At 39.8% G+C, this 27,568-nt stretch overlaps 1 protein-coding gene across 1 annotated transcript; it reads right to left on the minus strand.

Moving 5' to 3' along the window:
• Positions 1–330: 330 nt before the first annotated feature.
• CEP97 (centrosomal protein 97) lies at positions 331–26,311 on the minus strand. The gene is made up of 11 exons (XM_036445048.2): positions 26,198–26,311; positions 23,805–23,947; positions 22,772–22,930; positions 21,230–21,331; positions 19,424–19,537; positions 18,705–18,871; positions 11,949–12,113; positions 10,677–10,801; positions 9,187–9,955; positions 4,703–4,778; positions 331–2,705 (listed from the first exon to the last, which is right to left on the minus strand). The coding sequence occupies exons 1-11, from the start codon at positions 26,238–26,240 to the stop codon at positions 2,004–2,006; spliced, it is 2,565 nt and encodes an 854-aa protein (XP_036300941.1). The 5' UTR covers positions 26,241–26,311; the 3' UTR covers positions 331–2,003.
• Between the last annotated feature and the right edge of the window lie 1,257 nt (positions 26,312–27,568).

Consider the following 27,568-nt stretch of genomic DNA (forward strand, 5'->3'; position numbering starts at 1 on the left):
TATACACTAGAAATACAAAGGAAAGGTAAAAGGGAAATCTTACTGACAATGCTCATGTTCAAATGAATGTAGTTGTGTTTTGCTATTTCTTAAAAAAAGAGAAGAGGGACAAGATTTCGGCAGTAACCTACTTAAGCAATACTGAACCAGGACATTTCAGGAGCTTTAATGAGAAATTAATGAACTATGAAGCAGCATTTTTGTAATTAGTGGAGTGCAAGTTGATTTTTCTTTGTCTAACAATGGGCAGCAATGAGGCACTTAACTGTAGAATAGAAAAATAGGGACTATTTAAGAAGAAATTAAAAATCATTCGTAAAAGATAATTAGCATTATTCAAAAAGCAAAAAATTCTATTTTTATTTAACATGCTTTCAACATTACACAAGCTTCATTAGGAAAAATACTTTTGAACACAGGACTGTTGTTCAGATTATAAGAGACAGAAAATAATTCCTTTTCAAGAGATTTTGGATTTCTGAGAATGAAGTTCAAGTCTTCTTAACCTGAGTGCTACATATTTATAAACCAAGAAAATATATCTTACCCATACTGGAGAAATGTTTCTAACTATTAGAAAAGAATAACATGTGATCCCTGACCTTATTCTTAAGAATCAGAAGTTTTTATTGTATATAACTTTAAAGAAGGGTATCTACTGACTGTCACAGAATAAATAGATATTTAGCACCTAAATTTGGAGAATAAGTATTGCCTTCATTTCAAATAGTTGTATGTTCACAGACTGAGGAAAATCAGATATGAATTATTTAACTGTATTAGAACATTCCAAAAAATTATCCTTGATTTACATATACAGGTACCTGTAATAGTCAAACACAATATTATCATTTCTTCCCAGAGTTAGATATATATTCTTTTTTAACAAGTAAAAATAAAAGTGAGGTTTATTTCTTCTCATTCACTGTTAAACTGTCTTGCAAATGTGGCACCTTTTTCAGAGATTTAGATAGAAAATTGTTCTTAAAAAAAACCAACTCACCATATTCTACCACTAGTATCATTTTAAATGTTCTTCATTAAGACATAGAGATCAAAAGTGAACTAAATGACACAGATCTTCTGCTGAAATACATATGCAAATATAAAGCAGTATACAAGATGAATATACATGAATTTCTGGCAATATATTGGCACATGCATACTTATCTGGGAGGCAAAAAAAGGACTAAGTGAAAGGTAACAAATGTTTGTCATGACATTATTCCAAATGAATAGAGCCTAGTGTATTTACTTTTTTCATATCTAAGAGAAATATTCTTATATTGCCTCTTTAAATAAGTTTGATTTTAATTATGGATGGAACATTTGGCTTCATATGTTAAAACTAATACATGATATAAACTGAAGTTTTCCAAGAGACAATTTATCATCCCTACTGAAAAATTCTATAATCTTACCTTCTCCCCCTATTTGCTAATAAGAAAAAGTTTTCCTTGACTAATAAGGGAGGAAAAAGGCTTAAAAACACAAGGTCTTCCCTGAAGGAGGCTGGCAAATTTTAATACTTCACAATCCTCATTTATGTTGTTTACCTTTATTTTAATTAATTGCATTCTTAACCAAACAATTTCCTTACACAGAGGAGTCACTTCTCTTATTTATATCTTTAAGCTATTTTTTTCTATCTTATTTAAGATATTTTAATTTATTTTTGAAAGCAAATGAATACATACAAAAGCAGAAACACTACTGATGCAATCCAGTTAAGAAATAAAGTGCCTATAGCTTCCAATATAAATATTTCTTGATAAATTACAGCTATGTAAAAGAGGCTAACCCAATCAATATGAAGATTGACTTCAGTATCTAGAATATGGAAAATATGAGATCAGAATATACATTCTATATAAATAATAACAAAATTGAGGGTCTATTCAAATTCCCCTTTAAAAAAAAAAAAAAAAAAAAAAAAAAAAAAGCAACTGAAAATATTCCTAAGAAAAATTAAGTGGATTCTGCTTCTGAAGCACCCAGACATGCTACACAGCAATACCAACATGCAATTCCTGAAATGTAGAATCACACTCTGACTGCTGCCCTTCAACTTCTGCATTTAATTTACAATCCTCTGGCGTCTGGCTGATTGCATCTTGCAAAGCAGATGTGACATGAGTACCATCTACAGAAGCATTGTCAGACAAGGCATCTAACTTTTCAGGGGAATGATCTAGGTGAAGCATACTATCTCCTGCCCCTTCAGCAAAATGTGTCCTCTCCTCTGAATCTTCCAGCTGTTGAACTGAAGTTAAGTACTGCTCAAGCAGATTATTGTCCTGCTCACTATTTGAGCTTTCCTTACTCCACTCACCATGTTCTTCGCTAACATCCGCTACACCTGACTTTTTGCGATGTCTGACTGTGTCAGTGGAATTCCCCATTATCGAACTTTCAGTGCTTTCTCCGGAACTTTTTTCAAAATCCAAAGAATCCTGCAAACAGCGAACTTCTTCTGTTAGAGAGGAATGAAACCCAGAGTCTGGAAATTCTGGCAAGGATTTCTTTTGAGGAGCTTCATCAGGAGCAATGAACCAATCCAAATTTTGATCAGAAGAGGGCTCCTGGCTTTGGGGGAATAATGGATGTTCAGATGGCACCAGAGTACTTGAAATAGGAGGAACATCGGTTTGCCAGGAACTTAGACGCTGGTCCACAGTCTGCTGCCAAGTTTGCAGAGATCTTACCTATGAACCAAAGGATGTAATTTTATTATAAAAAAAAAAAAAAAGTCATGCCTGTTTTATAATTGTCCTTTGAGTTTTATTCCCAACACACATTAAGTTGGTAAATGGAAGCAGCAAAACTGGAGTTAGAAGCATCCTGACTTCCCTTACCCTTTCCAAAGCACCTTTCGTCTAAACCAGGCTGGCACAATGGTACATGTCCTTGGCCCAAAGCAATTCTCTTGCTTCTACTAGAAAAACAATCAGAAGTACAACAGCACTTGTCTAGCTGATTAAGGGGCCAATAAGGTACTCAATATACACTGAGGTCCATATAATTAGACAGATTATAGTCTACTAATATAAGTAGGTTCTCTAATATCGATATAAGTAGAATTTCATTTTAGATATCCATTTGGAATAAGAGTTTAATATTATCTAACAATATCGTATATACAACTAAAAAATACCCTCAAACACCCTGAGCTCTTGGTAATATGTCCTTTACATTTTTTCAAGTACAATGAAGAAGTCAAAATTTTACTATAACATCTATAACAAAAAAGCAATATATAGAAATTTTTAGTTTCCCTTTGATTATCCTTCAAGGTAATTATTGATAGCAGTTTGATATTTATCCTTCCAGACTTTTTACTATATATTTTCAAATACAAAGTGAGTTTTTAAAATGAAGTGGAGCATCAGGTTCTGCAATTTGCTGTTTTTCACTGAACAGTGTTATCTTGGAGATCTTCCCATGTCAGCCTAGTTCTTCTTTTTAACTGTTCTATAGCATCCCACAGTATTGTTATTTATAAAATTTATTTAAGCATACCCCTAGTAACAGTAATTATAAAACCTTAAAAAGGTGTTTTTAAAAATTATTTTAAAATATATTTTTATTGATTGTAGAGAGGAAGGGAGAGGGAGAGATAGAAACATCAATGATGAGAGAGAATCATTGATGGGCTGCCTCCTGCATGCCCCACACTGGGGATCAAGCACACTGGGAATGTGCTCTTGACTAGAATTGAACCTGGGACGCCTCAGTCCAGAGGCCGATGCTCTATCAACTACCGTATTTTTCGGACCATAAGACGCTCCAGACCATAAGACGCACCAGTTTTTAGAGAAGGGAAATGAAGAAAAAAAGATTCTGAAACAAATAGTGTCCTAAAATATTTTATGTGCATTAAAACCCAACATCACAGTCATAAACACATGTAATCAACCCTGTAAAGTAAACAGCAGCATTTAGAACCATTTTAGAGCCGGGCAAGCACACAGAGACCACACAGAGCCGGGCAAGTAAAACAACTTTTTTTTTTAAAAGTATATGTGTAGGCTATATTTGGACCATAAGACGCAGGGACTTTTCCCCCCCACTTCTGGGGGGAAAAAAGTGCATCTTATGGTCCGAAAAATACGGTAATCAAAACTACTAGGGCTAAAAAAGTTTTTTGAATTTTTCAGTATTAAGACCCTATTACGAGAAATTCTTATATAAAATATTTACAAGGAATTATTTTAAAAAAATATTTAATTAAATATAATTATAGTAAAATCAACTGTCTGAACTGTCCCTAAAGTGTGCTATTATAAGATTCAAACTCTCTCTCCCAAGAAGTCATGTATTTAGGACATGCATATTGTAACTATCAAAAATCATGTTAGTTACTTTTCATTCAAATATTACCAAAGGATAAGACAAGATAATTACATAAAACTTCAAATTGGGTTTTTATACCTATGTATTGAAAAGTTATAACAACAACCCTCAATTTAGTCACTTGCCTTCATCTTTATACTTCATTTTCCTGTTCAAAATTATAATATTTTTTTTCAGATTAAGTAAAATGTGACAAAGATCTCTTCCTAGTTTCAAGTTAGTGACAAAGAGCACAAATTACATCCTTGGGGAAGAGTGATTAGTATGCCTAACTACTCTATGATTAGCTAAATAAATCTAGGATTTTTCTTTGTTTACACATTAGGTAAATCAGCAGGAAGGCATTTACCTGGTTCCAAAGGAATCTAACAGCCTCTTCTTGTACAAAATTTTTAATTCGTTCTTCATCTCTTTCTTTTCTTAATCTATAATAATTCAAAATCCATTATTGACATAAGGAAGGGAACGTTGACTTGCACTTCTTATAACAACTAATAAGCACATGCATTGTAGACATTAAAAACCAAATAACAGACCTTTGCACTATTAAAATACCTAAGCTGGAACAAGTTTCAAACTATGATTCAACAAAGAAGTCAAATGAGATGAGACTGAAATCCAGATTATATTGGTTCCACAAAGTATTGCCAGTGATGAAAAATACAATATTAAATGGCTCTTTATTTGGCCTCAATTTCCACCCAAACACATGAGAGACATCCGGTGCAAAAAGTTAAGGAATAGTGAGAAACACCTCTAGACTAGCAGGACTAATCCCACCAAACTTCCGTTTGCCCTAGTTCCTCATGAGCTTCTTCCTCCCTCCAATTAGCCACCTCCACCACATCCCAGCACTTCCCCTTACTCTTCAAGGGCTCACTGTCACCCTCTGTACTTATGCCTATCAGACATCTAAGGCTCCCCTAGTTGTCCATTATCTCCCAGACTGTCACCATCACCTTGTTCTGAATCTCTGACCCAATTCCTCACATTCTCTAGCCCCACAAGCTCTTCTTCTGTGCCTACTGAGATTCCTGAATTGTAATTAGCCAGGTCTCTTATACAGAGTATAGGCTTACAGTTGTTCATGTGGAAAATACAATAATTATCAATAATAATCTATATAATAAAGAGCCAGGGTCATAACGACCATTATGTCCGAAGGCTCAACCAGACCTGGTCAGTACTGGGTTGCCATGGCGATCCAGCATTGACTGGGGCAGCTGCCAGTGCCCTGACCCAGCACTGCCTACCTATGGGGCTGTGGATCAGGCTCAGAGAGAGGCCAGCAGAGAGAGGCAGGGTTGATCAGAACTTGCCTCTCTTTATTTCCCAGCCTGGCCAACAGTCATGCCTCCCTTTCTCTCTAGGCCTCCATGGAGGCTGCTGATCAGCCCCGCCTTTCTGATCAGGTCCTGTTGATAGGCCCAGAGATGCTGACTGACATTGAAACTGACCAATCAAAACCAAATCTGGGTGAATGTAAGGAGCCAATGGCTGCCTAGGAGGCGGAGCTTTTGACGCTAACTGGCATAGAAATTGACCAATCAAAATCAAATTGGCCAGCAGAGGAAGGCAATTAGGGGTGAGATCAGACTGGCAGGGGAGGGCAGTTAGGGTTGATCAGGCAGGCAGAGGCAGTCAGGGGCAATCAGGCTGGCAGGGAAGATCAGGCTGGCAGGGGAGGGCAATTGGGGGAAACCAAGCTGTCAGAGGAGGGCAGTTGGGGGCAAGATCAGGCCAGCAAGGGAGGGCAATTAGGGGTGATCAGAGAGGCAGAGGCAGTTGGGGGTGAGATTAGGCCAGCAGGGGAGAGCAGTTGGGGCTCAATCAGGCCAGCGGGGGAGGGTAGTTAGGGGCAATCAGGCAGGTAGGCAGAGAGGTTGGGGTGATCAGACAGGTAGGCAGAGGAGTTAGGAGCAGGCAGGCAGGCAGGCAGGCAGGTGAGTGGTTAGGAGCCAGCGATCCCAGATTGTGAGAGGGGTATCCAACCACCGAGGGGTCCCGATTGGAGTGGATTTAGCTGGGCTGAGGGAACTCTCCCCCTCTGTGCACAAATTTCATGCACTGGGCCTCTAGTACAATAATAAATTCTACATTTTTGCATTTTCTCAATTGTAAGCCTACTTTTTCTCACCTTATATAGTCAACCTCTTAGGTGAACTTTTCCTTAACCAAATCAGACACACTTTTGAGGGCATTGTAGCCCTCTCAAGTGGAAGATATCTTTTTCAATTAACCATTGGGGTCAGGCGTCTACTTCTCACTGATGTGTACAAACTATTCTTTACCTTCTTTCTTGAGGAACTAAATCTCCCCAAACTCTTTTCAAATGTTTATTTCCCATTATCTGTCTCCATTCACTGCCCCATACTTGTCATTTCTGGAGACCTCAACATTCCCATTGATGCTCTATCTAAGAATAATCCATACACCCACGCCACTCCTCATTGTCTCACTGGAGTCCCAGTCATTTATTTTGACTACACCATTTTTAAAAAATGGTCTAAAGTGCCCACACAGACACTACCTCCCATCTTCCCAGCTCACCTGCACTTCCACCCACCCCACTGAGACAATCCAGACATCTAATCTTCACCTAGACCTGGTTCATAGGTCGATGCTCAACCACCGAACCATGCCGGCCGGGCTCTTACCTCAGTTAAATTTCAAGATCCACCATTATAATCAACACCCCCAAATACCTTTGACTCCTTGCCTTTCCTTCTTTCCCCTTCCATACACATTTGGGAAAATCATTCCTGAATGAACCAAATTAACCACCCCCATCAGAATAGAACAGCCGAGAACTGATGAAAACCATACAACCTGACCTACTGCTTTAAGTTTTCCTCACACTGTCCAGCAATCCTCCTCCATTCCCCTTATAAATTCACTTTTAAAATGAATACCGCACACCTCTCAACTCACACATCTCTCCATAAACCTCCCACACACTCCTCTTTCATTTTCAAATGTTGACCACATCTTATACGTATGGAAAAAGGAGAGGTATCCATCATACAGGACTTGCCCACCCCTCACCATCAAACCTATCACCTTATATCTGCTCCTGCCTCAGCCCACTCCCGATACTTGCACACTGGATACCTTCCTCTCGAATCTTTTCAAAAACTTCAAGCCTGCATGTCTTTCTTTCCTCTGCACCATCAGTTCTTCCCTCTTTATTGAGTCATTTCCATCAATACATAAACATGCTCTTTATTGCCTGTCTTTAATTTTTTTTTCTTTAAGTCCAGATTCTCCAGCTCTTCTCATCCTCAGAGCAACACGTCCCAAAAGAGTTAGCTACACTCATTTCCTACCTCTCATTCACTCTCAATCTATTCCAAACTGCCACCATCCCACAATGCCACTGAAGCTGTTTTTCAGAACCTCACGGGGCGAAAAAGGTTAATTCCAGCAGGCCTGGGGTGTTCAAACTCAATGTATTCTAAAGACAGACTGCTCTTAATTGGCTCCCAGGAGGTAGCCTGTAAGCCCTGGGAACCTAAGCCCTTGGAATATCCCATCTGGTAAGACTTTGAACTAAACCAGATAGTTTATGCTAATGCTGTGCTTTCTAGTGAATAAGTGTTTTGTTTTTTAATTTTTACTTATTGGGTTTAGAGAGAGAGAGAGAGAAGAAACATCAGTTTGTTGTTCCACTTACTTATGCATTCATTGGTTAATTCTTTTATGTGTCCTGTCTGGAGACTGAACTCACAACCTGGGACAACACTCTAGCCAACTGAACTACCTGGCCAGGGCTGGTGAATAAGTGTTTTTGTTCACCTGAGGCCTTGTATGAAGGTTAGTCACTGTCTATGTGACTGACCCCTAATAAAAATCCTGGGTGTCAGACTTGAGAGACTTCCCTGGTTGGCAATGCTTCCCGGGTATTGTCACACATCGTTGCTGGGAGAATCAGGCTCTGCCTGTACAACCCACCAGGAGAGGACACCGAGAAGCTTGTGCCAGGTTTCTTCTGGGCTCTGCCCCATCCATCTTTCTCCGATGCTGACTTTAAAGTGTCTCATATCCTTTCATTTCAATAAACCACTATCATGAACAGAATAGCTTTTCTGAGTTCTTTCAGCAAATCATCAAACCTGAAGATTGCTTTGAAGCCCCAATAAAGCCACCAATAACCCCAGCTTCTCAATCTAATGTACACTTCTCTATCCTCCCTACAGCGCCTCTCTTCTCTCCCGAAACATTTCCTTGTTGGAGTTGGGACACACTCCAGTGGTTTTCTTACCACTCTGGCTGTTCCTTCTCAGTCTCTTTTACTGCCTCCTCCTCTCCCACTTGATACTATTAATAGATAATCGGTGACTGGAATACTAATACTCAAAATAAATTTTGAAATCCTAATTTTTCTGAGTCAGCAGTCAGTAAAACAAGTGAGCCACGGAATGAAGGCATAATTCCTACCATTGCCCAGTATTTTAACCCCTTTTAAGTTCCTGCTCTTTTCTTTAATTCTCAGGTCACCTAGTTAGTTCTATGTAGTCTTTCTCATCTTCTCTACTTACCCAGTTTTTCTACATTTTCTGTACCTTTGTGTGTTTAGGTTTATAGATGCCTTATAAGGCGTGTATTCACTCAACATTATTGCTAAACTGCATCTATGTACCGACATGGAGATGCATGGGATGGTGTCTGCCCTTGAGATGCTTTCAGTGTATTTATTGTAGGAGACAAGTTAGCCACGTGTGGCAATGTGGTATGAATGTGTCCTGAGCACCACAGCATTGATGCAGTGTTCCGAGTCAACTCTAAGAATGACGCAAACCAACAAAACAGCACCTGACAGAACTTTTGCCTCACCTCCTTACTTCATCGGTGAGGCAGACAATGTGCTCCTGCATTCTGCGCAGCCTGATCTCATAGCGCACGCCTTTGGCCTGAGGGCTATAGTTCCTGGCATAAAAGCCCCGCCAACAAGCCTGCAGTGTGGTGGCTGCTTCATTCAGTTTCTGAAGGGCAACTTCATCTTGTACCAAAGCAACAGAGCTCTGGGGAAAAGCCTCACAAGGAAGTTCTTCTGAAGCAATTTCAGACGTGGTTTCTTTTCTGTCTGGTTTTGTAGGTAAGACACTGTGTCCAAGCGACTCAGGATAAGATGGAAGGCTGTTCGTGTCACCTTTCGAGAGAGCACTGGCTACTGCTAGCTCAGGGCAAGGTACCTGCCCATCTTTCTCATTGACCTCTGCACCAACTGCACTTTTTATCACTTGAACAGAATTCTCACTTGTAGCCCACAAAGCTTTATCCTCTTCTTTATCCATTTCCTGGTCTTCCTGCCCTTTCACAGAGTCATTTGTACCATCTTCTAGGCCCAAGTCAATGCCTTGTAGCCGCAGCTCAACTGTAGGTGATACTGGGGAGAGTCCTGATGCAACTGGCATAAAAGTAGACTCTGAAGAGAGCAGACTACAGTTCAACTTGTCCTCATCTGTCTGTATGTCTTCCAGGTGCAGGTCATTTCGAGAATACTTTGTAGTGTGTATAGAGGCTGGAAAGTTACTCCTCACGGCATATGATTGATCATCATTACTGCTTATCCCAACCCAAGAATTTACTTGGATGACAGGTTCTAAAAGAATCAACAGAGACTCATTTAAACCACTACATATGTAAAGATTTTTAAAATTTCAGCTTCTTCAAGGTGTAATTAACATACAAAATTATAAGATATTGTAAGTATATATTGTGGTGATTTAATATATGTATATATTGTGAAAGATTCCTGACATCTGGTTAATTAAAATATCAATTACCTCACAAATTTATTTATTTGTTTGTGTGAGTTAAGACGTATTTTTCAGTTACATCTTTTTAAGAAAATCTAATCCCTGAAATAGAGCAAAATGCAATAAAATGCCTTCATTGATTCCTCCAATAAGCCTAAAACATCAAACCAAATATTTTTAAGAAAACAAATTATTTCAATAATCAAAGTATCAGCTCAATACAAAAAGTAGCATTGCTCTAAATTTTTAAAAATTACAAATATTTTAAAAATATATGTGTATGTGTATACACATATGTATAAAATATATATGTATGAGAGTGTATATATGTATGAGTATGTATAATATACACATATGTATAAAATATAAGATCCAAATGACCACTTAAGTCAAAAAGTGGTCATATATATGTATGAGTCTGTATACACATATGTATGAAATATAAGATCCAAATGACCACTTAAGTAAAAAAACTAATAAAACTATGAAAATATGCACCTTTTCTGTTTTATGATGCTTAACAGATCCAACAACTTGAAGAAAACAGATGAATTACTTTCTTACCGCACTCCTGGACTGTCTGGCCATCTTGAAGGGGGCTCGAATGCTCTGGTGCCTTTGCTTCAGCAGGAGGAAGACAGGACAACTCTTCATTTTGGCTTTGGTTCATTAACTGCCTCTGATGAAACCTACAAGTCAATAACATTGGATGTGATTTAACACATACCCAGAAAAGCAAGCTCTTCTGCTTCCTATTAGGAAGGTAGAAGTTAAAATCTTCAAAGTAGATACCTCTAATCACAACCAAATTACAAAGTCTCATTTGAAAGCACTGGATAGAAAGGGTTAAGGACTTTATTTTTAAATTGCATAAACAGACAACTCATATGCATACACTTGTACAAAATTTAAGGCAGGATCTCTGGTTTAAAAAATAAAAGTGACCACTAAATGCTTCTGGCTATACTTCTTTTCTTCTTTTTTGCTCAATTTCCCTCCCCACCATCCCCTCTTCCTCCCCACTCCAGAGCTGTCTGCCTGCTTTCTTTGCTTGGTAGTTCAGTTAATACATTAAATTCTACATATGAGCGAAATCATGATACTTGTCTTTCTCTGACTGGCTTATTTCACTTATTATAGAATAATGTTCTCTAGGACCATCCATGCTGTTGCAAAGGATAAAATGTTCTTCCTTTTTATGGCAGAGTAGTATTACATTGTGTAAATGTACCACAGTTTTCATCTACTAGTTAACTGATGGACACTTAGGCTGCTTTAAATCTTGGCTACTGTAAATAATGCTGCAATGAACATAGGGTACATATATTCTTTCGAATTGGGTGTTTTGAGTTTCTTTGGATAAATTCCCAGAAGTGGAATCCCTGGGTCATAATGCCGTTCCGTTTTTAGTTTTTTGAGGTAATTCTATACTGCTTCCACAGGGGCTGCACCAGTTTGCATTCCCACCAACAGTGCACAAACATTCCCTTTTCTCCACATCCTCACTAACACTTGTTGTTAGCTGTACTTCTTAATGTTAGTATTTAAAAACCCCAAAGGAGTGACTACATTAAAAGAGAAGATCCATTTTTTTTAAAAGTCCATTCTCCCATTCTGCTTGGCTCTCCTCAGGCATGATTAGCGATGCGGCTGCTATGGAGCAAACTGGACTGCACTGTGTGGTTCAGTTCCCTGCCCGACTGCTGCAGTGACAAGGGGCCAAAACGCTCAGAAATGTGGGCCGTGGCACTTGCCTCAGTCCTATTGACCCTGCAGCAAAGACTCAGAGGTATTTTCACTGTGAATTCATCAACTGCTATAAATAAGTGGGCTCACCTCTGCTTGCTCAGAATCTTCTCTAGCTTGGCATCCTCTGCTGTTTGAAGACCCAGTGTAGAAGTGAGAGGACAGACCAGAGCTAGATACTGGACAAGCTGGACATGCTGGCCAGGCCGATATGCTCTCCCTTTGCCTTGACTATAGAGCCATTCAGCTTTCAAACTGGAATTGGGGAATATAAAGAGGTGACACCAGGCAGACAGTACTAGTATGCAATTTTAAGCACCATGATCTCCCATCTTAATTACCTTTATAGCACTGATGGATGTTTTTCATAAATAAAACTCACTCAGCTTTTAATCGATCCTTCTGGTTTACTCCCCTTACTCTTAACATGACTTAAACCTTTTTTTTGTTTGTTTGTTTAGGGACATTTTCACAGATTTGTACTAATGGTTCCAAATATTTCAAAATTATTTTCAAAGAAGCAATACATATCCCCTCCATTCACTGTTAAACATAAGTACCCAAATTTATTTCAGATGAGATGTGATAACAGTATTATAGTTATTTCTTGAAGAGCCCTTATCTTTTAGAGATATATACTGAAATATTCACAGATGAAATTACATGTAATCTGAGATCTTAAAAATAACACATGAGAACAGAAAGTAGTTGAAGATATAAATGAACAAGGTTGGCCATGAGTTGGAAACCAATGAAGTTAGATATTGTATTCATGGAAGGTAATTCTATTACTGTCTATTTTCCCACTAGAGGCTCAGTGAACAAATTCGTACATGGGTGGGGTCCCTCCACCTGGCCAGTGGTCAGGGCCAATTGGGTCTGGCTGGCCAGGGGGAGGGACTGAGAGAGGTTGGCCGGCTGCGGGAGATTGGCCAGCCACACAGGTGGTTGTCTGTGGGAGCACACTGACCACCAGGGGGCAGCTCCTGCGTTGAGCTTCTACCCCCTGGTGGTCAGTGTGTCATAGTGACCGATTGATAGGTTGTTCAGTCAACAAGTTGTAAGGGTTACTTAGATTTTTATATAAAGTTAGATACATGTTTGAATTGGTTTATTTATTTATTTTTGTTTAACATGCCACTGCCTCAATTTTGCCATTCTTAAAACTTGGCCCTCAACTTGAAGTTGAAGTTATATCATTTTGATATACGTTGTTTCTTTGTTTTTATACAATTAACTAAGCACTGCAGATAGTTTGAAAATCACTTCCAATTCACGACTATTTTCTTGGACTTTCATACCAAGGTATCCACATCATACAAACTGTACTGTCCAAAACAGTCAAGCCACCCTATTATAGACTTAAGAGAAACTGTCCTCTTGATAACTGGTTAAATCATGCAAAAGGGTCATGGTGCAATACAATATAAGTTTAGTTAGTGATCTTCCAGGGTCCTAAGAAAGGAGACTGCTTTCCTTCAGTGAGATACGTGGTATGCCAAGTAATTAACTCAAGTCAGATCACCTATTCTTACCCTAATAAAAAGTTTATTTTATTTCATAAGAACAGTTAAAAATAAAGATCATTCAGAATATTCATGAAATATGCTCTAAGTTTCCATAAGTTCTCCAAGCAAATCACTTTTTGAAAAGCTCTCCCCACAAAAAGGTCCACAGCAAATGGCAACTGTCAACGTGAACATAACCAGCAAGCAACATTTCCAGGTTATAGATGTCATGTAGTTTGGGAAGAAGGAACAACAAAATAAAAAGACAAAGAAGGCTCAGGCTCCAATGCTCCACAGTATGAGTGCAAGAAAAACCATAAACTGTGGAGCATCAGCGAATGTAAATGTTCTTCTTACCTTTGCTTTTCATTCATAAAAAACATACACTAGTAATCCTCATAGCCAAGTGGCTTGGAGATCAACGCTTCCCAGTGATACCAACAACAAGCAAGGCTTAACAACAAGACTGCACACATAGCCGACAAAGGGCTACACCAAGACTGTCCACCTCAGGTAACTGGGAGGCTGACTCACTGAACCATATAGGACACCTTAGCACACAAAGGCACCCTACCAACTCAGGGAAGCTGTGAAAATGCCAAGACAAGGAAACAGATCACAAACAAAAGAAATGGAGGAAAAGAAGCAACTGAATAGAGTTCAAAACCACGCTTATAAGGTTTTTCAAGAATTTCTTAGAAAAGGCCGATAAAATAAACGAGACCTATGAGGATATGAAAAGGGATCAACTAGAAATAAAGAATACATTGTCTGAAATAAAAAATATTATACAGAGTTCTAAAAACAGAATGGAAGATCACAAGAACCAAGTCAAAGATTTGGAACACAAAGAGCCAGAAGACACTCCTCCGTAGAAGCAAGAAGATAAGAGAATCTAGAAAGTTGAGGATGGTGTAAGAAACCTCTGGGACAATTTCAAATGAACCAACATCAGAATTATGGGGGTCCCAGAGGAAGAGAGAGAGCAAGATACTGAAAGAATACGGAAAGAAATAGTGACAGAAAACTTCTCCCACCAGGGAAAAGAATTAGACTTACAAGTCCAGGAAGCACACAGAACCCCAAACAAAAGGAATCCAAAGAGGACCACACCAAGACACATCATAATTAAATTCCAAGAGCAAAAGACAAAGAGAGAATATTAAAAGCAGCAAGAGCAAAGCAGGTAGTTACCTATAAAGGAATACCCATATGATTGTCAGCTGATTTCTCAACAGAAACCATGCAAGCCAGACGGGAATGGCAAGACATATTCAAGGTGATAATAGCAAGAACCTACAGCCAAAAATACTCTACCCAGCAAAGCTATCACTTAGAATCAAAGGCCAGATAAAGAGCTTCACTAATAAAAAAAAGCTAAAGGAGTTCATCATCGCCAAACCAGAATTATATGAATTGATGAAAGGAGTTCTTTAGGAAGAGGAAGAAGATATAGATAAAAATTATGATCAACAAATACGTAACTATCAACAAGTGAAACTAAAAGCCAAGGGAATTAAAAACCCGATGAACAATATTAACTGGTGAATATAATAGAATCAGAGGTATGGAAGGGGGGTGGACTGATGATTCTCGGGGAAAGGGGGAGAGGGGGGGTGCAGGAAGAACCTGAACAAAAACTGTGCACCTATGGATGAGGACAATGGGGGGTGGGGAAAGGGTAGAGGGTGGGGTGGGAACCTGGGGAGGGGTGCCATGGAGGGGGAAAAAATGAGGAACATTTGTAATAATATGAACAATAAAGATTTATTAAAAATATATATATATAAAATAAAATAAAAACATACACTATACAAATGTATTAATCCATAAAATTTTCTCCTGGGTAAAATAACTTCCTGAAAATTAAGATACCATTGCCAACAAAACTAGCATTCATTCAGCTATAACATTACTTTCAAATCATTGGAATATATTTCTCTTGAGATGAAAGGAATGATTTACATAATATAACAGAATTAACAACTATTAAGAGAGAAAATTGAAAACCTGCTCTATTTCCACCCCTCCCCCCAAAAAAGAGTATAGAATAAAATGATACTGGTATTTACTTTTAAAATACTCCAACAAAAAAAATGGGGGGATAGATGAAACAGGATCAGCAAAATACTGATCAATCTGGAGGCTGTATGGTGAGTACTGAGGTGTTCCTATGTTAGTTACTCTCTCTATTTCTCTGTATTTGAATATCCTTTAAAAAAAAAAGAAAAGGAAAAAAAAGAAACATCTCCAAAGTTCTGCTTCCTAAGTTCTGATCTCTAAGCAATAGAGGCGCAGTATGTCCTGTAAATGGTAAAACAGATGGACACAAACTCAGAAAGAAATCCAAATTCCCATGTGCTATACAAAGGTGCTGGTCTTCCCACAGGGGCCCTTCTCCCACAGAAAGCACCAGCCAAAGCTCCACAGGGTGGGTGGCTGCTCAAGTGACTCTTTCTGTGACACACACACTTAAGATCTGGCTACCTGAAGTCATCTAGGAACCTAGGATACTTTACACGAGGGAGAAAAATTTAACCTGGATGTTTTTAGGAAATAACAGTTAGGCTGAATACATATGAAAGCTGGAAAGTCCTTCCTATCCTCAGGACAATCCCCAAGGTTAACCAGGAGGATGTTTTGAACACTGCACAGGCTACTGAGTGATTTTTAAGACAATAGCTCTCCCTTAGCATAATTCCTCCTCTCTGAATAGCATATTTCCGGAAATACTCTAAAACCTGGGAGTAGTGTAGACTCCAGGGTTGTCTCAGACATCACCTGCAACAGCATTTTTCTCACTAGTGTGGCATCAATAACAATCTAGGTTCTTTACTCTGAATATTTCTATTTACCCATTCTTCTGTGGACTGACAGTTGGGTCATTTCCCAAATGTTCCAAATAGCTCCCAATGTTTGAAGCTATTATGAATCGGCTGTTATGAACACTCTTGTATGTGTCTTTTGGTAGACAGAGCCCCCTTTTTTGTAGGGTAGAGACCAGAGGTCAAATTGTTAGGCTACAGGGAATGTATTGTATGTTTAGCTTCAGTAAATACTGCCAGCTTTTCAAAGTGATTGAACAACTTACATTCCTAAACAGTGTATGAGAGTTCCAATTGCTCCACATACTCACCAACACTTATTTGTGAGTATTGTCCACCCTTTTAATTTCAGCTACTCTGGTGATTTAAAGACTTCATAATAACCAGGAAAAATACTAATCTTTCTGAATTATCAAAAAGTCAAAATAGCTCTAGTTAGTTAGGTTCAGTGATTAAGTGTTGGCCTATAGACTAAAGGGTCACAGGTTTGATTCTGGTTAAGTGCATGTATTTCGGTTGCAGGTTCAATCTCTGGCCCCAGTCAGAGTGTGTACATGCAGGAGGCAACCAATCAATGTTTCTCTCTGTCTCTCTAAAGACATTTTCCTTTTTCTCTAAAAAAAAAAAAAAATCAATAGAAAAATATCTTTGGGTGAGGATTAACAACAACAACAAAAGTCAATAGAATGGTTATCTCTAGTAGGGAGGGAGTTTTATGATGGGAGTGGGGCAAACCTCTGGAGCACTGGCTATGCCCCATTCTTATTCTCAGTGGGGATTACATGGGTATTTGTAGATATCATTTTTAAGATTATACCTGAATTATAAAACTTCACTTTTTTTTATTTTTTTAAATCCGGGGGGAAGAAGAATTCATCTGAGAAAGGGTTGTTATTGTGCTGCCCTCTTCCTCTGCCTCCCTCCAGACTTTGGTGCAAGACACTCACACGAAGGGAAGCTACCCAAGTGAATGCACTGTTCCCTACCTCTTGGAGTCTCTGAAATTAAACATTTGTAAAACATTTCATAGGAAGTTCAAAGAAGTACAAATTAACTGAGTCACTTGTAAAAAACCACTTTCAGTGTAGAAACATAGCCTTTGTATTATTACTCATAGACTCAACAAATATTTTGTTTAACACTTGCTTTAGTTTCTTCAAACCACTTCAATCCCTATTCCCTATCCAAAAGTAATGACAGTTATCATTTATTAAGCCCCTAGGGTATGACCAGTATTATGCTATTTACAGTATATCCTTTATCCTCATTACTTTGAAAGTGAGGTAGTATTCCCCACATCTGACAGATGAGGGACTAAGGTTTGGAGAAGCCAGGGCCTTGCCCAGGCCACACAGCTAATGGGGATCAGGGAAAAATATAAGTGAAGCCTTCTCTTGTCTCTCTTCACCTCCCCTCCCAGGTTTCTCTTTATGCCAGACTCTCAATTCTAACCATCTCTCCATGCTCCTCCCTCATGTGAAAATGTTGCCTACTACCTTAGAAAAATCCAACAACTTCTTTCACTTAAAGAAAGATCTGAAGAAGATAACCCAAGGAAATCCGTATTCCAGCTTTAGAACTAACCAGTTTGAAACAAAATAAGGTTCATGGGTACATGGCAACACTTACTGAAGGATAAAGGAAAAAGCCACACTTTTTGGTAGGCAAACTAGACTTGGCATATGTCCCCCACCCCACACCAGCACCACCACTGTGTAGCTCCTGGTTGCCATTCCTCACTGCCCCACAACCGATTCAGCAACTAGACGAAACTGCAGGGAGAAGAAAAGGAAAACCTTGTGATCTACCACTCATCCCCTCATTAGGAAACCCCTCAAGGGACTGCTGCCAGTCTCCAGGAAAGAAGAGCAAAAAAGGGTGAGGAAGAATGTATGTGCTGCGTCCATGAATGCATATACATATGCATTGAGAGGAGGAAGTGAAATGAGGCACAGCGAGGAGAATAAACTCATTTCAGTTCTCACAATCCCCTCTAACTCCTTTGCCCACATCCTAGTTCCTTACCTCTCCTAAGGCTCTAATTGCACTGATCAAGTGCCAGCGTCCAAAAGACCCCACCAGGCAGGGTACCAACTCCAAGGTGCAAAAACCATCCATGATCTAGAGATGAGGGAGTCCTCATTCCTACTCCTTCATAGTAGGACCAATCAACATGTCTGCTACCAGCTCCAAACTGGAACTCTGCATGCATTTTCCCACAGTCTCTGTCATAAAGGGTAGCTGGGTCCTAAGTTATTCTTAATACTGCCTTACAAAAGTGAATTATAAGCTTTTGTGGGACTGATCTGAGACCCAACCTCTGGAACTGAAATTCTTTTGCAGAAAGGATAGAAAATCCTAAGCGAGCAGCATAAAGTCTGCTATATGACTGCACTAAGGAGCTTCATTTTAAAAGCACATTTACAGAAATATTCAGCTTATTCATCTGTCAAAAGCTAGAAATGGTCTAGTAACTTGCACAGTAAATGTGATGGTAAAAAAGTCATGTTCACCTTTCTTTCTGAGAAATCACATATCCATCCAGGACTCTGAGGTTTAAGCACCAGCTGACAATGTATGGTCGGTAGTCGAACCCTGGAATGGAAGGTGTTGCCATCACACAAGGATTGCTCATGATCGACAACTGTTCCAATTCAGTTAAGGATGCCAAGAAAGAGATCTGGAACAAAGGATATGTCTGTTGAACAAACTGGACTATTCAGTGTCAAGCACAAGGCTTTCGTGATTACACATCTTTGGCAATTTGAGAATGTAACAATTCCTCTCTTGTTCTGAAAAGCGACACATAACACTCATGTTATCCACCGACTTCCAAAATTCCAACGATACGGCTATCTCTCCTTGCTGCACAATGTCACTTAGAGAACATCAGCACTGCTTCCCAGCAAAGACAATTGAAAACCTAACAGCAGCCAGAGGAAGGTGCACAGTGTGCCTTAATCTCTTTGGTGTAGATGTCCCTCTACCTCCAATCATTTACAAATGGAACAACTGCACATTACATATGAAATTATGCCTTAATGATCCACTGACATTAAGAAAAAAATGGAAAGAAAAATAATGATCAGCTAGAGCCAGTGTTTCATCTTAATGCAGTTTCTTCCAAGAGGCTCACAGTCCAACAGGGAGCTCACAACTTCCTCCTGTGTTTCTCCTTCTTTCCCACAATTTTGCAGCTTTCTGGTTCCCAAAGAACATTCTCAAATTTTACCTCATTTAAGTCCCGAATTCCATTTTCTGCCAAAGAAAGGATAGCGAGACTTCTTGGTAGATAAGCTGGAACCATTCTAAGAGAGGTGATGATGTTTCCATGTAAAAGCAGGGTCTTAAAAGTAAAAACAACAGGACTTACAAATGAAAAAATTATAAATGAATGGATCTATTTTGACAAAAACCAAAATGGTATGTATGAAAGCAGGGGACCTATTTATTATACATCTCATAGCACACAAATCAGAGACTTAATGCTAGAAGAGTCATGGGTCATCTTCTGGTCCACTCTCTTTTCTTGTCCACATTCTAAGCCTAAGGAAGTTTTAAGACTTGTCCATGAACACATGCTAGCTGTAGCAACTGGCATTTTGTGAGATTTAGTTTATTAAAACTTGAGCAATTTCCAACAAACAGTTCATTACTTTTAAAAACATCAATATAGAGGGTGAGGAAACAGAAAGAAAATACTCATTAAAACAACCATGTATAAAGAAAAAATTCCAAAAGAGAAAGAGGAAGGGTGAAAGGGAGGAAGGAAACCCACAATTCATAATTTGCTCTAATTCCCCTGATCATTTGCCCATCATGATCTAAGGTGCAAAAACCATCCATGATCTAGAGATGAAGGAGTCCTCATTCCTACTGCTTCACAGGTAGGAAAAGGGGAGGACCAACCAGCTCCAGACTGGAACTCTGCATCCATTTTCCCACAGTCTCTGTATTCTCTTGGAAACTAAAAGCTTGGTCAAGCTAGCATGTGCTACTCACAGATGAAGCTGACTCAAGGTCAGCAACGATGAGGAACCAAAAACTCTGAACACCCAGATTCTAATAAGATAATCATGCCTCCATTTCAGAAAAAACAAAAAGTTTAATCATCTTTAGTTCATTTGAATTCTCTTAGTATTTGACTAAATCAATTGTTTAAAATAACCATTGAATGTTCTGCTAAAGATATGGGGAAAGTTAAGCTAATAGCACTTCTTCTAAAGCTCAATGAGTTCATCTGATATTAATATCCAATGAAACAAAAATATGGAAAATGCCCACATGTCTTTTGAAGCTGTGAGTTCAACTGTTACTTATTTGACTGCATGATACATTTCCCTCCATAGAATGTGTTATATGATACAAGTTTATTTTTTAAATTAAAGTGAAATTAGCCGGGACGGGTTTGGCTCAGTGGATAGAGTGTCGGCCTGTGGACTGAAAGGTCCCGGGTTCGATTCTGGTCAAGGGCATGTACCTTGGTTGGGGGCACATCCCCAGTGGGGGGTGTGCAAGAGGCAGCTGGTCGATGTTTCTCTCTCATCGACATTTCTAACTCTCTGTCTCTCTCAATTCCTCTCTGTGTAAAATCAATAAAATATATTTTAAAAAATAAAAATAAAAATAAATTAAAGTGAAATTAATTTTGATAACTTAATGCCTGTTACTAGAAAAAAACCCACAGCAACTTTAAGTGTCAGGAACACAGGTTCATGTTCAGGAATAATTATGCTCAACCTCGCCAACATGCTATGTACTTACTGCAAAGCTGCTAGCAGGCTGGTTGGACATGAAGGGAATTTCATGTTTGAAGGATGGTAAATAAGAATTAACCTGAATTACAATTACCAGCTTTAATTACATCAGTTATAGACACTAAAAACAAAAAAGTTTCACACTGTAATAAAAATTTTTATTGTAATGAACATAATCTGTTCTTCATATATAGCAGGCTGCTTTAAAGTCGATCAGATAACATTCTATTGGTATTTTAGTATAAAATTTCAGAAATGACATAGTCAGAACACACACTTACCTTCAGTGATACCAATTTAGATATATCACCTATCTGGGACAAGTTATTGTCTGATAAATCGAGGTGCTGTAGAGCTGTGCAGCTATTGATTTGCTCCATGGCCTAGCACAAGAAAATTATTATATCAGTTCATGCAAACAAAATAAAAATAAAGAAATTCTTCCCTAGTTTCTCATAGCTGAGTCTCCTGCTTCCTCTGCTTATTTATTTATTTTTTTAAATATGATTTTATTGATTTCAGAGAGGAAGGGAGAAAGAGAGATAGAAACATCAATGATAAGAGGGAATCATCAATCAGCTGCCTCCTGCATGCCCCCTCTTGGGAATCAAGCCCACTACCCAGGCATGTGCCCTTGACCGAAATTGAACCTGGGACCCTCCAGTTTGCAGGCCAATGTTTTATCCACTGAGCCAAACCAGCTAGGGCTCCTCTGATTATTATTGGAAGCAGAGGAGTGATGCCTAACAAGAAAAAGAGAAAGCAATGCTAACGGAATTTGGGAAAACATTATGGAGCAAGCTTCCACCTGCATTATTGCTCTCAAGAGTAGACTGCAGTGTTTCCCAAACTTTTGACATATGTGTACCCTTGTATAATTTTCGTAACGCTGAGTACCCCTCGTACTCATGAGAACGTAGAATTAGGCGCAGCTAAGCACGGTGCAGTGCATATCCCCACCAAACTCTTCCTGTTCCCCTGGGGGTACATGTACCACACTTTGGGAAACACTGGAGTAGAGGATCATATCATCCCAGATATTCAGAACTTGAAGAAACCATAGTGATGTCACATGACAGCTGGGAGGGCAAGGACTTCACAAGTTCAGAGGGGAGCCAAACTGCCTGGATTCAAATCCTGACTCTGTGATCCTGGCTGTGTGACCTCAGGCAAGTTACTTCACTTCTCTCCTCTTTGGTTTCCTCATCTATATAATGGGCATAATGACACTACCTATCTCATAGGCGGTCATGAGACTGAGTTAATACAATTAAGCTGCTTAGAATAATACCTAAGCTAAATTAATTGTTCAATGAAAGTCAGCTATTAATAATATCATTTAATCCAGTCCCTTCATCTAGCATATCGAAAAGACACAGAGATATTTATTAACTTGCCCAAAATTATAGAGCTCCTAAGTGGTGGAAATAAGACTAGAATCCAGAACCCTCACCTTTAAAACAGTATATTCTCCACTCTACCATTAAACCTTTACTTAAAGCTTAATGAAGCATGATTTAGTCTTTCTCCTAACATTTCATTCTGTTTGACTCATTTTTCTAAGTACAATAGGTTCTTTGTTCACATTTAAAAAAATAATATACTGTGTTATGTGTTTCAAAATGAGATTTTTCTTAGTTTATGTTAACTGAAATTATCCCTGCACAGTGTGAGTGGGTACTTTCATTTTTTATTTTTTTACTCTATTAATTTCTAAACTGCTTAAATTTATTTTTTACAGTGAATACTTTTATACATTGAAAAACCCCCAAACATAACTATTAAAAAATTCCCCCACAAAATAAAAAAAAAACCCAGTTCACCTTGAGATTATTTCCTGCCAAATTCAGCCACTCCAAATGTACGAGTTCCTTTAGCCCTTCCACATAGCCAATGCTATTATGAGGCAAATTTAACACCCGGAGTTGGGTCAGTTTGGCCACACCCATCATCCGCACCAGCCGATTATTAGCCACTGACAACTATGGAAAGGAAACATATCATTACTCTTTGGAATAAAATATATAGATTATTTTCACATTAGGGTGCTTAAAACGATTTGTTTATATGGACAAACATGTCCAAATATATAAACCCAATCTGTACTTTTCACATATGTTGTTTAGGTATATATTCTAGAGCAGTGGTCGGCAAACTGGCTCGCGAGCCACATGCGGCTCTTTGGCCCCTTGAGTGTGGCTCTTCCACAAAATACCATGGCCTAGGCGAGTCTATTTAGAAGTGGCGTTAGAAGAAGTTTAAGTTCAAAATATTTGGCTCTCAAAAGAAATTTCAATCATTGTACTGTTGATATTTGGCTCTGTTGACTAATGAGTTTGCCGACCACTGTTCTAGAATAACTCGTAGTTTGTTGGTGCTGCTGCTGCTACTACTCATAAACAATGGAAAATACATATTACCCTCAGTAATAAGATCTCCTCCAGTTACTAAAGGGAAAACGTTGTTAACACAGCAACTACCTGAGAATATAAGCTCCACAGAATGCAGTCCTTAACTATCTCAGTCAAAGTCTAGAACAGTGCCAGACATATATGGGGCACCCAATTACATTTGTTGAATGAATGAACTGTTTACCCTTATCATGGGATAAAAGGCTATCGTAACACAATATTTTGCTAACATAAAATGTTGTCTTTTTAAAAACGAATGCCTCTTTTTCTAGTCCACTCTAATGCAGCACATATGTGTTCATCTTCAGGAGAAACTGTCATGTAAAGATTTAAGGCAGCATTTACTACTTTCCAGGCCTGCATAGTTACTTTTTGCTTGGTTTATTTTATTAGATATAATAAACTGGTTCTAATATAACTATTTTCCCAGATATGTAATACTTACCTGTATTAATCGTCTGCATTTCTCAAGATTTTCCAATTTGATAATCTGATTTTTATCCAAAATCAAAGTATGAATGTCAGCTTCACAGGGTAAGTTTGGACTTAATTTCTGTAGCCCCTTCCCTGACCAATTCACCACTAATCCTAGAAAAGAGAAAGGAAATTATTAAAAAACACAAATACTACACAGGGATGAAATCTATATAAATAAAAGCTTAAGCCAAAACTGGTTAGGCTCAGCGGATAGAGCATCGGCCTGCGACCGGTTTGATTCCGGTCAGGGGCATGTACATTGGTTGTGGGCACATCCCCAGTAGGGAGTGTGCAAGAGGCAGCTGGTCGATGTTTCTCTCTCATTGATGTTTCTAGCTTTCTATCCCTCTCTCTTCCTCTCTGTAAAAACTCAATAAAATATATTTAAAAAAAAAAGCTTAAGTGATTGAACAATCAGTCCATTGGTTGTTATGATGCTCAACACAGAAGCTGGCCCCTGGTGGTCTGTGCGCTCTCACAGCCAACCTCCTGTGGTCCCTCTCCTCCCCCCAGGGCCTGCCCCCCCACCCCTATTGCCCCCATCACCAGCCAGGCCTACAGACCCCACCCGTGCATGAGTTTGTTCACCGGGCCTCTAGTTATACTAATAAAATCCCATTCAGAATTACAAAACACTGCAGCACAATAATTATCAAGATTTTAAAATGAAAGCAATCAAATTTTAAAGGACCACAGATTGCAATTATTCACTTGTCCTCAGAAATATCAAATTATACCAAGATGTGTGATATTCCACTCAAGTTCTATAATGAAATACTTTTGAATTCTTCACATTTAAATATAAACTAGTATTTTCACATTCTGTGGCTAAGTAATCATAGTGTTTTTTAAGTGGAATTCATCTTTTGCTAGAGATTAACCTGCATACAGTCTAACTACCAGTATATCCTATAGTGCCCCAAATCAAAATATATACATTTAATTTATCCACAAAATGGGAATAATGCACCTAACTCATTAAATTGATAGAGGGAGGTGGTGCAAAGAGAGCACTGAGCCCCATCCCTAACACACAGCACCCACTAAAGTAATTCAGCACAAAAGACATTTAGATTCTGGCTCCACTAGTTCACCATTGTGGTGTCTTGGGCAAGTTACTGATCTCTTTGGGGCTCACTTTTCTCATCTGTAAGACAGATTTGATAATAATACCTGCCTTGGTGAATACAGAGAAAATGAAATGATGTAAAATTTAAATAAAAGCACTTGAAACGTCCTCTAGCTCCTATAAAACGTGCTCTATGAATGTTAATTGTTCCTCCTCTAAGTTGCCCTTGGAGGGCTGGAGAAGTGGAGTTTGTGAGCAGCAGCTATCAGAGGGAGGAGGCAGGGCCCTGAGAAACGGCCAATGTCACAGTCATACCCAAACTAAGACTACTCAGGGAAATAGTTATTCGAGAATGCTCTCCTGAAGAGATTCAATATTTTCCCATTATTTCATGGCTTCTAGCATTTGGGGTCGGGGTCTGGAGGGAGTCACGGGATTTTGAGGATTTGGTGCAAGCTGTGTACTGTGTCCCAGGAAAACGCACAGCTTTTGCACACCATTCCAAGGAGTCGACAGGCTTCGTCTTAGAACCACAGATTGCCCAGGGTCCCCCAAATACACTGAGCCCCTGTTCTAAGCCGTGGAGAAGGCTCCGCTCCACAGCCGGGCCCTCAAACTGACGGCGCAGCCGCGCCTCGGAGCTGGCAGAGCTGTAACCAAAACAAAGGCGCTCGGTTCCCGCGGCTCCGGGTCACAGGCGCACCCGCGCCCCGCGCCCCGCGGGGCGGCGACCGAACCGGCCCGCGGACCCCGCCTGCAGGAGCAGGGGCGCCGGACTGTAGGCTCTGGGTCACCCCCTGATTTTATCAGAGCCACCGGACACTTCCAAGAAAGGGTTCGGCGTCAGGCTAGGGAGCTGCGCTTGCTAGAGGGTGTCCCGAATGTTCCAGGAACCGAGGGAAAGGGGGGCAGTAAAGTAAGAGCGGGAGATCCTGCAGTTTCCACTCGGGCACCCAGGACTCAAAGTAAACACCCTAGAAAGGTCACCACCGTCCGAAACCCACCACACAAGTAGACTAAGGAGCGCGGGATCCGGGATGCTGGCGCGCAAAGAGCCTTGGGGGCTGTAGTTCCCCCGCCAGGGCCTAGCCACCACGCTGCAGAGAGAGGCAGAGCACGGGGACTACAACTCCCAGAGGGCAGCGCGCCTCCGCGATGTCCACAGGCTCCCATCAAATGAACTGGTCCAGAACTGCACCCCCTTAAATCCAGGCTTCTTTTCTCCACCAGGTAATTATTTTCTTCAGTTCCATAGAGGAAGGCTTAGGATTCAGGGGTGAGGATCGCCTTACCTTCTCCAGGAGGCAAAGCCGCGTCCTCACGCGCTACCGCCATACTTCCCGCTTGCTAATAACCCCAAGCAACCGTCCGCCGGCGGCTCCACTTGTAGTAGGGCTGAAGGGCGGGAAACTACAGCTCCCAGGATGCACGGCGCTCAGACGACTCAATTGGCTGCCTACACCTGATGCCGAAAACCCCGGATTAGAATCCGAGCTGCAGAGAGTTTAGGCACGCTGGTCAATTCCCTTAGTCAGGTGAGCAAACTTTATCCTTAGGTGATCCTTTTACTCCCTTTTGTAAGTATTTGCGAAATTTGACACTTTTACTGTCGGGCTGATTAGAAAATGATCGCTACTTAATGCAGACCACATTTGAGAGCTCATTTGCTAGGAGTCTTTTATTGGCTCTCCGTTCTTTGGACAATTGTGTATAAATTGAAAGTTTCCAACTCTGCTCTGGGTATAAATTGGGCAGTCTTGTTGAGACCATCAAAATGGATACATTTCATCTGATACATTTAGTGAAAGCATGCTGGGATAGAAACTTTTCTCCAAGGTAGCAGGGTAATGAATGACCTGGGAGAGGGTTTCTGGAAGCCCGGAGGGTACTTGAGGAGCACAGGTTCCTACAAGTGTACAGCAATAGCAGAACCAGATTATTTTGTCTGGTTCATCTGACCTGGAATCCTGAGGAAAGGGACAAAGGGTTTATTTTGTGAGGTTAGCTAAGTATAGTCATGGTTCTTAAAAAGAGAATCGCTGGCCGAAACCGGTTTGGCTCAGTGGTGGAGCGTCGGTCTGCGGACTGAAAGGTCTCAGGTTCGATTCCGGTCAAGGACATGTACATTGGTTGCGGGCACATCCCTGGTAGGGGTGTGCAAGAGGCAGTTGGTCGATGTTTCTTTCTCATCGACGTTTCTAGCTCTCTATCTCTCTCCCTTCCTCCTCTCTGTAAAACATATTTAAGAGAGGGAGAGAGAGGGAGGGAGGGGGAGAGAGAGAGAGAGAGAGAGAGAGAGAGAGAGAGAGAGAGAGAGAGAGAGAGAGAGAGAGAGAGAGAGAGAATCGCTGGATGTTCCTGGGCATAATCCTACATGCCCAAGTGAAATAATATACTATGGCTTTTGCATCTAAAATCAAATCGCTAATCTTTAACTGAATTGCCTCATCTTGTATATATGTTACACAAGCTCACATTAGTTTGCAAGCTGCTTCTAACCAATACTGTTAACTCAACAAGCATTTTTGGCAGGCCCAAGCCCACAAAACAGTGTGTCCTTCCCATCAGCACAGTATACCTGATCTATGTGGCAGTTGATCACTCAGACTCATCTCCCCCATCTCTCATCTGCCCACTACTACTGGCAGGATCTAAGTAAAACA

Source organism: Pipistrellus kuhlii, unplaced genomic scaffold (assembly GCF_014108245.1).
Source record: "Pipistrellus kuhlii isolate mPipKuh1 unplaced genomic scaffold, mPipKuh1.p scaffold_m20_p_2, whole genome shotgun sequence".
NCBI classification, from domain to species: Eukaryota; Metazoa; Chordata; class Mammalia; order Chiroptera; family Vespertilionidae; genus Pipistrellus; species Pipistrellus kuhlii.